At 32.9% G+C, this 13,998-nt stretch overlaps 1 protein-coding gene across 5 annotated transcripts in view; it reads right to left on the minus strand.

The window, feature by feature from the left end:
* osa (trithorax group protein osa) overlaps positions 1-13,998 on the minus strand; it is a 561,898-nt gene that overhangs the window by 143,545 nt on the left and 404,355 nt on the right. For all 5 annotated transcript variants that reach the window (XM_090409351.1, XM_090409350.1, XM_090409349.1 and 2 more), the window contains one exon: positions 3,840-4,237. In XM_090409351.1, the coding sequence (XP_090265477.1) occupies positions 3,840-4,237 (398 nt within the window). The remainder of the gene's footprint in view (positions 1-3,839; positions 4,238-13,998) is intronic.

Here is a 13,998-nt window from a genome sequence, read left to right on the forward strand (position 1 = left end):
TGAATATATTAAAATAACATTCAGAAAATTTCTGCAGAAAAACCAGAATTACAAATCAACCAGGATAAAACTGAATATGTAAAGTATTTAAAAATGTCACTTCTTTGAAATATCTTGAAACATTGATTACTTGAGGTAAAAGAATTACTACAGAAATACAAGTTAGAATACATGCCTCCAATAGATATTATCTATTGGAGGCATGTATTCACTAAATCATTTATTATCTTTCAAAATTCCATCAAGCAGAGTTAAAATAGAAATATATAGGACAATTATTAGACCGATTGTGCTACATTATTATCATCATTTTAGTACCCTCCATTTTAACTTATGGATCTGAGAGCTGGGTTAGAAATAAAACACTTGATCAAAGACTGGAGAAAGCAGATATGAGAGTTCTGAGAAAGATTAGAGACGTGAACAGATGACATCAATGGCAATATCATATTAAAAATGAGGATATTAGGAAAGAATTCGACGTTATTAGCATCCAGGAATGTGTTAGCAGAGCTAATCTCAGATGGTATGGTCACTTAAACAGAATGGAAGAAGAAAGATTAGCAAAAAAAGTGCCTTAGAAGATAGAAATATAAGATCTGATAATGTTGGAGTCTTGACAGGTAACAGATTGAATTGAAGGGAAATTGTAGATAGGAAGTTAGTAATGATGTAAATTTTTCACGTAGTACTATCATATCCTGTACACCCCTTGATGGTACATGTAAGGAATTTGATGATGATAGTACCCCCCCCCCCCATGGAGTCAACACTCATCGTGGGAGGCCCACTCAACCAGCAACATGACGATCATAATGAGCTTTGAAGTTATTTACCCTGCCTGTGTTCACAATGCAGTCTGGCAATGCATTCCATTCACCAATGACTGTCCATGCAAAAAATCTTCTCCTCATACCCTCCTTCACCACATCTTTTTACAACTTCCACGGATGGCCTCTCGTTCTTCCCATCTTAACATCCACTCTTTTTTATAATCCTTTTGTATTAATCTGATAAAATCCCTTAACTAAACTAACTTGAACGTCTCTATATCTCCTCTTTTCTTCCTATCCACCAATCTTTGTAATCCACATTCCCTCAAGCATTCTTCTTAACCAATACTACAGAGTCCTGATATCACTTTGGTCATTCATCATTGGATCTTCTGTAGTGTTTCCCAATGAAAACTAGGTGACCAAATCTGGAGCAGAAAACTGGGACATAACAGACCAGGATGCAAAAGCTTTTCAGATATTTGGACATAAAATCCTAAAAAATTCTTTGTACCTATAAGAGATAACAGGTAAATGGAGAACACAACATAATCATGAACTATATGAACTCTACAGATTCTCATTTTTATTTGATAAAATAAGAGCCAGCAGAATGAGATGGATTGGACATGTGGAAAGAATGGTTTGTTTCATAAAAAATTCATTAATGTAGAATTTCTGTCATTCATAGGCATCATCAGTACATGATCAGAGAATGGCAATTAAACAATAATAGACAATTCTAAAAAGCGCTACTAGAGTAGCTAATGCAAGATAACTAAAAAAAAAAAAAAGTCCATAATTTCCTAACTTATTTAAAAATAGATATATATGTAAACATATATATAGACAAAATAAAGTTAGTACTTTTTAAATCTGTTAATCTTTCCTATCTCCCACCATGGGAATAGATGTAGACCATTGGATACTTTTAAGTTAGTAAGACGTTTATAAAGACGTTCTGTAAGGAAACAACTTTTTCCAATGAACTATGTTTAATGTTCATAGCATGTTCTGCAAGTCCAGACTGTTAAGGCTCATGGTATCTAATATAAGACTTGTTCTTCTAAACAAATAAAAGGAATTTGGTAGATGCCTGAATAATTGAGAGGTAAAAGCTTGTCCTTAGGAGAAGTGAGAAAGGTTGAGATTTTTCTGATGGGGGCAAAAGGCAACAAAAATATGCAGTGGTTTTAAAACTTTTGCTATGCACATAAGAGATAGGAATATCAGTTATTTCTTCTGTATTTGAAGACGTAGAGATTCCATAACTCTTAGAAGCTTTTTGATGAAAGAATTCTTAAAACTATTAGATAAAAAAGGAAATTAATATGGCATAATTCTTTCTGTAAAAGTTTATCTGAAGAACATAAAGAAAGGGCATGATGTACTAAAGTATTAATAGTTCCAGCCTTTTGACTAGGATAGTGATGAAATTCAGCATGGATATAATGGCCAAAGTATGAGTCTTCTTTCCAAAAAACTGAAAAATGTAGGCTACCATCTGGTTGGAGAAGAATTAGATCAAAAAAAGACTAATTGTTTATTTACTTCTCTAAGGTGAACTGGATTCTGGGATGAAGAGCATTTAATTTAGAAAGAAACTGCTATACTGTAGAGGAAGAGCCATTCCAAATTGAGAGAAGAAAAAAAAAAAAAAAACCACATATCTGTAGCAGTGTGTAGGTTTAGGTGAAATATCATCAAAAATACATTGTTCAAAATGCTCCATGAAGAAGTCTTTACCAAATTTTTTTTTAATGTAAAAAAAAAAAAATAATAATTAAATGAAAAGCACACTTCAACCGACCTTAAACATTTCATGCTAATATCTGGGATAATTATTTATTATATCATATTTCTGGAAAATATTATGCAATGAAATATCAATCATCTCAGGAGCAATATAATTTCCTAATTATACTGTGATGAGTTAACTCTACCTCCTATTTATTTTAGTTTCTCAATAAAAAAAAAAACAGATTAAAAAAACAAAAGAAGTATTAGAGAGAAAAAATTATATAATTACATACATCTAGATATCATTTGTATGAATATGCTTGTATAAACTACAATAGACTTAATATTAAATGCAATTTATTTGTATATAATTTTAAAACCATACACTTAATACTAAAACAGTAATTAAAAACTAATAATTAATAATAAACAATTTCAATTATTCTTTTTAAAAACCAACATAACATCGTTATGTTGGATTGTTTAGCAAATTTTTTTGCTAAACAATTTGTTTGAGTAGTTTGTGTAGTGAACCACTGAGGAAATGCTTCATCGAAGTTTGTTTTCCAGTGCCAACATGTAAACATCTTTATTGTTCCACAGTGTCGATACTGTTTAAGAGGACAAAGAACATTTTTCACACCATGTTCTAATGTGCAAATAATTTTGACTTTTTCGTAACTGTGACATTTTCTTTTTGGAGATATGTCCCCGATGGAAGGGTTAATTTTTTTTAACCAATTTTACAGTCACACCAGTGTTTTGGTTACGTGAGGGAGGAGGGTTGGAAACTATACATTGGATAGGTGGCGAGGGTTAGCCACGACAAGATTAGGTTATAAATTGGCACATAATCCAATGCAGGTGGTCATAAAAGCTAAGTCACTCCTTTCATTTTTGTTATTCCAAGAACTACCCCAGCAAATTAGGAATGTTTGCACAGTTATCAAAATTTGTATAGTATATCCATGTAGTAAGCTCATTATAAAGTGAGCAATTGTATGACAATATGTGTAAATTAAAATCATTATGGCTTTTTTCGTTCATTACCGCCATAATCTCATTATTTCCATGCTCGATACAACCCAGTCTGACTGTATTACATATACAATTAAAGAAAAATCAACATATGGGAAGCTGCTGAGGATGTGTGCATAATAATTCTGTTCTCTTCAAAGATCAACAGCTTGTCTAGAGATTCTGAACATTCCATGGCATTACATGATTTGTAATATTGTTGATACATGATATGATTTTGCAGTTGTAGATATAAAAATGGAAGCAGATGATCTAATATAAATAATACTTATTTAAAATTAAACTTACGGGACTTGCAGGGGTACGAGGCCAACTAGGACTGGAAACAGAAACACTATCAAAGTCATCATGGAAAGATGACATAGATGCTGCTCCTGGAGATGGTAGGGTATTGGGAGTTGGAGGATGAGACATAGTAGGCTTATTATTGGGTTTGGGAGTTTCAACACGTTCCTCTGGTAGTGATGAAGAAGCTGAAGCATTTGATGCTTGACTACCTTCATCCATAATAGGTGGTGGTGGGGGTGGTTGTGGTGCACCAGGACCTCTCCCTTGTTGCTGAAGTGGTTGTGGAGTTGTGGGCTGAGAATGTTCTGCAATCCCTATTACAGATGGACTTGATACAGTTACAGCCGTGGATGGAAGAGGACTGCTGATGCTTTGTGTAACTGTAGTTGGTGGGGTGCCTATAGTGAACAAAAAACAGGCATATAGAGAATTCATAAATGTAAGAAATAACTATGTCATGTAAAATATCATTAATAATGTCAATTATGTGACAAACTTTGACATGAAAAGTAGCTTTCATCACATTATAAATAAACCTTCTTTGTAAATGCAAAATAATTTTCATATTCACATTTTTCATAGAGCAATATATTTTCAGAATGTTTACAATAACAATGCTAATCAAACAGATTTTTAACATTTATAAAATATAATATTAAAGATGAATTTACATGACAAATATCCAGAACAGTACAACAGAGAATCCATAACAGAAGAGAATCAAGTCTTAACGAAGACTCATATACCATACATATGTCACAAGTAAGTATAGAGTATGACCTCAGTAGTACAGCATCTCCCAAAAAACATCTTACATAAAAAAAGTGAGCCAAGTGCTCAGGAAGCTGGAGATTGACTGCAGTTTGGCATTTTACTTTCTTTTCTCTCATTTACAATTCCATCTTCAAGTTCAGTCCAGTTGTGTGGAAATTCTCAGACCTTAAACAACATAAGTAATGACCATATACTAAATAAAGTTGTCAAAAGTTGAATAAAGCATACAGTTATCTGGGCAGAAATAACTCACTTCTTTCTTTTTTTGCTCAGTTTGGCCAAATTTCTCAGGTGACCTTTAACAACAAAAGAATTATGTTCAAATTTGATGAAAATATGGTTTAATGGTGCAACTTACAAAGTAACACACCCCTTCATTATAGTCCAACTGCTGAATTTTTCCAAGGATTTTAAAAAATACTAGAAACAGTCATATCTAAATTTGGTCAAAATCAGTTGAACAAGTGACCTGTACAGGCGTGAAGGATAAACTCCTTAAACCACCTTCTTATTATGTCTCATGAGAACATATACTATAAGAAATGGCAAGATTCTAAATTTAGTCAAAACTAACTGAAAGATGTAACCAACAAATTTTATCATCATAGGAAGAGCTCCTCCTCTCTATTTTACTACAATTAGAGTGAACTTCTCAGGGCTCCATTAATAATGAAACAAACTTATTTCAAATTTGGCTGAAATAAGTCTGTTTCTTACATTATTTGAATTCACCAATTGAATTTAATGCTTCGTGTTCAACAGGATATATCTTGTTGAATAACTCTGTCTCACAATGAGAATATTCAACTTTTAGTTATAGCAAGCTAAATTTTGACCAAAATGATTCTTGTAAAAAGAGTCCTAACTTTTACAGCCCTTTGGCTTAAGAAGAGACACTGCCACCCTTAATCTAATAGAACAACAAAAAAAAAAAAAAAAAAAAACACTATTCAGTCAAACAGTATATACTACCATATCATATTAAAATTTGCATAATTTACAGTGGGCATTTGAAAACAGGCAAATTTGTGCTATTCAATTACATAGCGTAATAGAATGAGCATGCAATGCTTTATATAAGCAGTTATGTTAAATGCCAAACTTCACTATTTTGACTTAATCTCTTTCTCCCAAATATCTAAAATTTCCCCTTCCTTTTCATTATCTTAATAATATCTAATTCATTTATTCTTTGGCCATCCTTTCGATAAGATTTTTCACCTATTCACTTTTCCATACCACATTTGTCCATATTCCCACGGTATTTGTCCATACCACAGGAATCTCTTACTTGAAATTCTGTCTGTGCATTATATTATCATTCTTATAATTTTGACATTTCTAATAAGCTGCTGTAATGAAATTTCACAATTACATTTAGGTAATCATTGCCAGAGCTAAAATTTTATTTTTCTATATTAATGCCCAAAGTGCAGTATCATAGATTAGTCTTGTGTTCACTAATGCATATATAATTTTCTTTGATCCAAAGAGCATGTCTTATAGTCTGTGTGGCATCTCTAATTCTATTTAGAGCTTTTCTACTGCTATCTCCTTCAGTGCAGATCTTAACTACATCTTTGTGAATGTTTTTTTAAATATTTCATTTTCTAAATGTTACTGTAAATAGGAGCATTCATTTAATTAACAACTGTGATGGTGACCTGATTACCAAAACAAATGCAGAGAAAAACTCAATTTGTTTCTTAGTACATCCATAATATAAGTACATACAGATTTTGAATCTTGTTTTAGATATGTTTTTAATAATTCTAGAGTCAAATAGTTAAGTCATAATCTTTATATTGCTAATAAATGCAGAAGATAATTCACTTCTTAACTTCTCAGCATTTTTACAGTCACGATATAACCTTTCCAATATTGCTTACTAGAATTTAAAGCAAGGTTTTTTTTAATTTGTTGGAAGCTCTTGAATAACATAACCTTTCCTAAAAATTAACTTGGGTTGAATATTACACAAGTATAATAATGCATCCAATTCTCTGTATTTATGAATTTATCTTATGTAAATCCATAAATAATGTGACTATTTTGGGGGAATACTTTTCATTTTTATCTTTCAAAAATAGTTTTCGGGTTATGCTCACATTATCCCTTCCACTTATGTGCTAATTTTTGGTAATATTTGGTTGTGAGATTACCCGGTATTTCTCTTAAATTCAGAATAAAAACCTCCAACTAATTTAAAGATGAAGAATAATGATAAATTAGGATATAGTATAATTTTTATGAAGTTACAACAGGGAATGGAAGTGTTGTCAATTATACTATCCAGGTGTTGTACGCTATATTTATATAGTGTACTATTTTTAGTAGTTAGAATCCTTCCAATGGTACCTATATGCCAAAGTTGAGGCACAAAGAATTTCAGTGGAAATAAGTTGTGTGATGTAAAGAATGAGATTATTAGAATGCATGAGAAATGTAATGACAGAGTAAAGTTTGAAGAAAAGAACAATGTGAGTTGGGAATGTTTTGTCAAAGTAACACTAAGGCAATGATTTTTTTTTATTTTTAATGGCACAAAGATATCAAAGGTAATACTGCACCAGGACACAGGTCACAGCAGTACATATGGTAACTGGTTAGTAGGACAATCAAACATCCATGCCTTTGGTAGGATTTGAACCCACAGCCCCTTGGTTGGAGAGCAGATACACTAATCACTGTCAACCAGTCAGGCTCTAAGGTGATGAAGGCAGCGCATTATGTCTGTTACTTGCATGTGTTCTTCTGGGGTGTTTTGTCTATTTTGAGATATGAAAAACTAATTCTCCACGTTTTCTACCTCTGTATGAGAACAGCTAACACCATCAGTAGATAGACTTCAAATTATGTGCAAACCTAAATAAAAGGTCATTGTTATTGAGAAAGAACAATACAGTCAAGAGCAAACAAACAAGAATGAAAATGGTAGAAATAGTAATGAGTACAGATTAGAAGATAAGAGTTAGTGAAACTGAAGGTAGAGAATGAAACTGGGTATTGAAGACAGGACTAATGTGAATGGGGTGAAGATGTCCAAGGATGATGAGAGACACAGTATAAAGATTCAATCATTAAGATAACCAAATGGAAGAAATGAATGAACATCAGAGTTCATAGTAGTTGTTGCCACAAATTACTCTAGAAGGTGAGAAAAAGAGAATGATGAGAAAATGTAGTGGTAGTTGCAAGTGAAGGATAATAAGGGATGGAGAAATAGTTAATTGCTGCACACACACACAGCACTAGTAAGTTGAGAAGGAGAGCAATGATGATGAACAGAATAGTGGCTGATCTGTGTGAGGCAAAAGAAGTTGATTTGTGAATGTATAGAAACAAATTTGAATGAGGTGCTGGAATGGTTTAAGAAAAAAGATAGGCTGCATTTAACTGAGTTTGGTGCTGGCCATTTGAAGTGATCACTACTAAGCAAGACAAGATATGCTGAGAAGAATAAAGCAAGCATGAGAGAGAGAGAGGAACAAGAAACCAGGAGCAGTCAGAATCGAGAGACAGGTTACCCAGAGCATAAAGAAACTTGAATGAAGGGATAGTGTAGGAAGAATGGACTCAGAGTGAATCAAATCATCTCTGAAGAAATATGGATTTGGGATCTGAGTAACAGCTGACAGAGACCTGAAGTTCCAAGAGTGCACTGTGATTGTGAAGACTAAGTGGCACATGAGATGGTTGCACTAATGTATAATACTTCGACTGTATAATATCTAGACTATACATGCAAATTTAGTCTCTTACATTATGTTGTAATGAGGAACTTCTTTAGAGAATCCATAAATGAGTAATTAAGGAATTATCAGGGCTCTGGAATGTTAGTTATATGGGAAAATGTAAACTGAAGAATTTTCATGAATACATAAGTTGGTGATGGAATTTTACACATAAACATAGAAGGGATTGCACACTAGGAAACACAGGGAAAGAATTAGAGCACAGTCACTGGGAGTTACGTAGCAATTTGGAGAGGGAAATAAGGATTGCATTTTTTATATAGTGAGTGAGTGGTGTTGTGAATGCTAGAAGTGCAAAGTTTAAACGTGATAAATGTGGGTGGTTAGTGAGACCTCCAATGATGAGTTCTTAACACTCCAGAGATTTGTAATTAATACTATTTTAAGTTAGAAACCTTTATTAGGCTTATACATTATAATAGTAATTTTGCATTACAGTGATACTTCTACTTTCTCTAATATCTACAGAGAGAAATCTTATTACTTTTTTTTTTATTTTAAATCCAACAATTTGGAAATATCAAGCTTGAGTATTAAGAAATAGATTATCATATTTTACTCTTTGCTATATTCTTTATAGCACCACTGCTCAAGAGATTTTTTTTTCCTATGAATTTCTGAGTGTGCTTCCTTTTAAAGAAATTTTTCATGTTATCTAGGAATACAAATAGGGGTGATTCCTTTGGATATCCAAATATCTTAAGATATTTCTTCAATATACACATCATAAATAGTTTCAAGATAATTATACATAACACATCTCATTTAGATACTATATTCATTTCAGCACTTACTGCAACTACTAAAATTTATCTATAGCTAGCTTGTCTCTGTATATATAGGTGTATACTTCAGATAGTTTCGAACATTTAGACCTTCATATTTGATAAATTCAAGCAATTATTTTCAACTCGGTAGTAGTCTCCATAATTTTATCAAAATAAATACCACAATTTATGTACTTGCTAACAATTTCAAACTATATACAGTATATATATATATATATATATATATATATTAAAAAAAAAAAGAATTTATAGGTCATTGAAATTTTGTCAATTGATTATATTTTTGGCTCAATTCCAGATTTTATTTTATTTATTTTTTTTTTTTTTCAAACAAAAAAGATTGCAAGTTGATCCAATGATTTTTACCAATTTCACCAATTCTGGAGCATACTGGTTGCATCATTTTGAAATTTTGAATCTTTCCCCTGTGGTGTTCAGTATATCCTCTATAAGCATGCCACATTTCAACTTGCTGCAATGTTGCAAAGTGCCCTAGAATTTTAGAGACATACACAGATCATAGTAGTTCATATTAGCATTAACAAATCCCATTAATAAAAATATCACTGGTAACAGAAGCAGATGTGTAATATAGCAGTCATAATTACTTTATTTAGATTACTTTTTAAAGATTTAGATTTCTTTTTTTTAGATTTCTTTCTTAAGTAAATTAGACTTGTAAAATAACTTTTTTTTATTAGTGCTGATTTTGCTTTTTTTTGAAAAACTCAAATATCAATAATACTATCCTGTCACAGCCCCCCCCCCCCCTGACTTATTTAACATATCACTTATGAAAGAATGGCCAACATAGTAATCACAATTTTCTCATGGATCTTCTCTTTGATTTATTTTCTTTGTTTTTTAATTATATGCACTCATTAATGAATAATAAATACAGAAAAACATGTAAAAGTTTTTATTAAACACAGAATGTGTTGTCTCATGCCCAATTTTTAACATACATATGCAGTTAAAAGAGAACAAAATTACACTTTCAAACAATGTATTACAATGAGATGTTACAAACATAAGTACAATTCAATCTCGATTACCATTAGAGTCCAAAGTTAAAAAAAACTGCTGGTGGATGGGGGTAGTGAGCAGAATTATATGAGGAAAATAAAAGTAATGCCTCCATTATAACAGGTTCCACATAAAAGGGCCGGGTCAGATGAATATGGAATAGTTTGAGGTCTATTTTTCATGTACTATTCCCCACCATAATCAACCTTTCAATAGACTTTCTAAACTGTGTAGCAAATTCTTCAAATCCATCATCCTAAAATACTTCATGTTGTTTTTGGAACAATTTTCCAACCTCTGGTTTAACTTGTTCATCATTACAAAATGAACATCCTTAATATGTCTTCAAATTTTGGAATTAACCAGACCAATGGAGCCAAGTTTGGATTTTATAGATAAACCAATCTGTCGAATCCATCTCCAATGTTGTAAAAAAAGCAATGACTGTTTCTAGCATAAACACGATTTCATTTTTGCAACTTTCTCAAGGTCTTCAGATAGTGAAATCTTCATCCTTAAAGAACTGGTGAAAGATACTCTGCTGGCCAAAACTAGTTTCCATACACCTTTCTGATGAAAAGTTGAGTTGTGAACATTTTGGTCCTCAATGAATTAAGGTAGCAACATTCCACAGATTGAATTTTCATTTTTAGGATCATAATGATGGATCCACTTTGTCCCCAGGCACAATTGTGTAGATAGGAGAAGGGAAGGGGGGGGGGGGGGAAACAAGAGAAGGAGAGAGAAGAAAAACACAGTCTTCCCTTTTGCATGTGTCATTTCGGTAATCAGCTGATATGGCTTCCAATATGCACACAATATTTAGTACAATTTTGGTCGACTCTGCTAGTCCAATGTTCAACTTCTATATTCTAACTTATCTTAGTGTTCTGTTAAGAAAATCATCAGATGCAGTTTTTGACTACTCACTCCACAATATGCCTATGTCAACTTGGCAATTGCAGTTTCTTGTTCTCTTTATGCCAAATGACATAAAAAAAAGTGCTCACATCTGCAAATGCTTCACCATAAAAACCTGGAAATCAACAGTGAATTTCAATAGCACCAACATTTTCATGCATCAACAAAATTATACAAGAGTTGTCTGCTGTATATGCAATAACACAAAGTTCAACTTTGATAATACACCATTATATATTAAACTAACAGAAGGATAAAGGAACAAGAAGTAGATATGCTTGTTTCTAGGCCACTCTCACTCCAAGCACAAGCATTACTTTTGAAAAGTGGAAAAGGTTGAAGCAGTCATTCTTATTAAAATTCAGCTTATTCATTCATTTTGTATGGTGATTCAACAGCTGTGAGCCCCTTTTACGGGGAGGTACAGCACCACCTTAATCACCCCTATTTTTATCTGGGCTCGGGACCGGCATAGCTGACAATTCAGACCTATGGCTGAAGGGATCGTCTTAAGTATTTCTGACAGTATCCATGTGTGTTCAAGGGCCTACTTGCAAGATGAAAAACCCCAGATAAACTGGGGGAAAACCCTTCTGTCCACGGCTAACTTGGCTATGGCTGAGGAAGATCCTTAAGCTCCTCACGTCGTCGACGGGAATCGAACCTAGGATACTCATTCCCCAGGCATATGGTTGTGAAGTGCATAGCCACTAGGCTAACCACACGGAAAAAATTGATGAATAAGAGGGCTTACAGCTCTTAATATACCATCTTTCTATTAAAAATGGGTTTTATATAGTGCTTTCATGTTTTTTCCAATGGAACCCTGTGTCTGGAAAACAGGGTGATTCACAAATATTTTTGATTTGATCTGTCAAAACTCACAAAAACAAATGTAATTTTGGTGCAATTCTAAGTGTACACCAGCTAATCTACTAGTCTGATCATGATATAAAAGATCACACAAGCAGCGGATGCAATATACTCCTGGATGGGGATAAAACACTATCTTTGGGAGACAACAGAAACATCACTAACTTGCAAAGGATGGTTGGAGACTTGCAGATGTGCAGTATACAGAAGCCTGGAGAACATTTCAGATGAAATTCTTGACATAATGAATAAAAACCCTAGAAATGACCACTTGATGAAAATCAAGATTGATGCCACAGATGTTTATTATCTTAAAAATGAGATCTAAGTTGTAACCATTAGGAAAGAATATAGATTTAATATGTGGCAGTTCCTATTAAAAAAACTTCAGTGAGATAAAGCATGTGCATCACGAACCAAGGTTCTGATAATACCAAAATGTTGAGAAAGATGATGGGAAGTGGCATCTATATATCTTCCTGTATTTCTTTCTATTGACAAACAGCAGACTTCTATTAGACTGCTGTAGGATAAGAACATTGAGAAAATGAAGGCTATTATTGGTTTCTATTTTTAGAGTGAATTTTATTCTTGGATAGATTCACTGAAGGAACACATCTAATTCTGACATGGAAGAATTCCACATTGCGCAACTGTCATTCACACCGTGAAATCACATGGAAAGACAAACAGGAAAGGCATGCTGCTCAAAGCACTCTAATTAAGTTAACAAGGATAGGAGAGCTGATTGCAGTTCCTTCAATTTGTTTATGAAGTTTATTCTGACATGAAAAATTACTGGTATTAACAGCAAATTCAAATAATTTCACAATATCAGAAGGAAATCTTTCTGAATAATTCTATATCTGTTAAAAAGAAACTATATTCAAGTTGAATAAATTCAAAAGTACAAAATGTTTTGTTTCTGAAATCATAAGAATCTTTTAATATAAGGAGAATTGCCAGTAGGTTAAAAGTGTTCTAGACAAATTATTAGCTGGTTTGTACATAAGATGAACAGAATCCACTACTACAGTCTAAGAACTCTGGCATTACAGATTTTTTGTTTGTTTCTTTGTCCAAGATTGAAGTCCATGAAAGCTTGTTTAACCTACTCAATCCTACTACTGGGATTAAGTAGGATCACTGGTAATGCAGCTGAAAGCAGAATCATTTTATAATAATAGCATTCCTTTCTTAGATGCTATTATCCTTACACATCCTATCATCATCTTTCCCACATATCTGACTAACCAAATCTTGGTTCACCATACACATACACACTTGATGTCCACTGAAGTTTTTTTTCAAAAGGAGTTGCTGCTGCTTAAATCCATTCAGCTTAATGGCGAAAATTTGGATTTCATTTCAAAGATAAGCAACAATGATTCCCATCCTTGCTCTCCTCAGGGGATATATTTCTAGGGTTTCTCCTATGTCAAGGATTTATCTGAAAAGCTTTCCAAGGCTTCTACACACCACTGCAAATCTACAAGTTTCTTTCCATCCTATTTGTAAGTTTGATGTTTCTGCTGTCCCTATCAAACATCAACTTTTTCCTTCATTTCCAATCCCAGTATACTTGGATGCTATACTCATGTGGTCATTCATATTATGGGCACATTGGTAGATTAGTTAGGCTACACTCAAAGTGTAGCCTAACTAATTTAACTCTTTAAACTTTGAAGAGTACCAAGATTACATATGTTGCAAGACTGACAAATTAGGTCTTGTGAATCATGCTATATCTCCCAGACACAAAGTCCACTGAGAAAAGTTTCTGAAGCACTACATACATAAAAGCCATTTTTTAGAGCTGCAAAGTTCTTATTCATCAACCAAATTTAAATAAACTCAAATTTCTCAATTTTGGGAAACAATTTTACTATTTACTATAATCTCACTATTCTGGTTAATCCTCTCTTCCCCAATGCATACACACTAATTACTTTTTATGCTTTGGACTCTAATGGCATGCATTAGAGTTATTATTAGGCTCTTATTGATGATTAGGTCTATAAG

Source organism: Typopeltis vanoorti, chromosome 19 (assembly GCF_054136105.1).
Source record: "Typopeltis vanoorti isolate ZY-2024b chromosome 19, IOZ_Tvanoo_1.0, whole genome shotgun sequence".
NCBI classification, from domain to species: domain Eukaryota; kingdom Metazoa; phylum Arthropoda; class Arachnida; order Uropygi; family Thelyphonidae; genus Typopeltis; species Typopeltis vanoorti.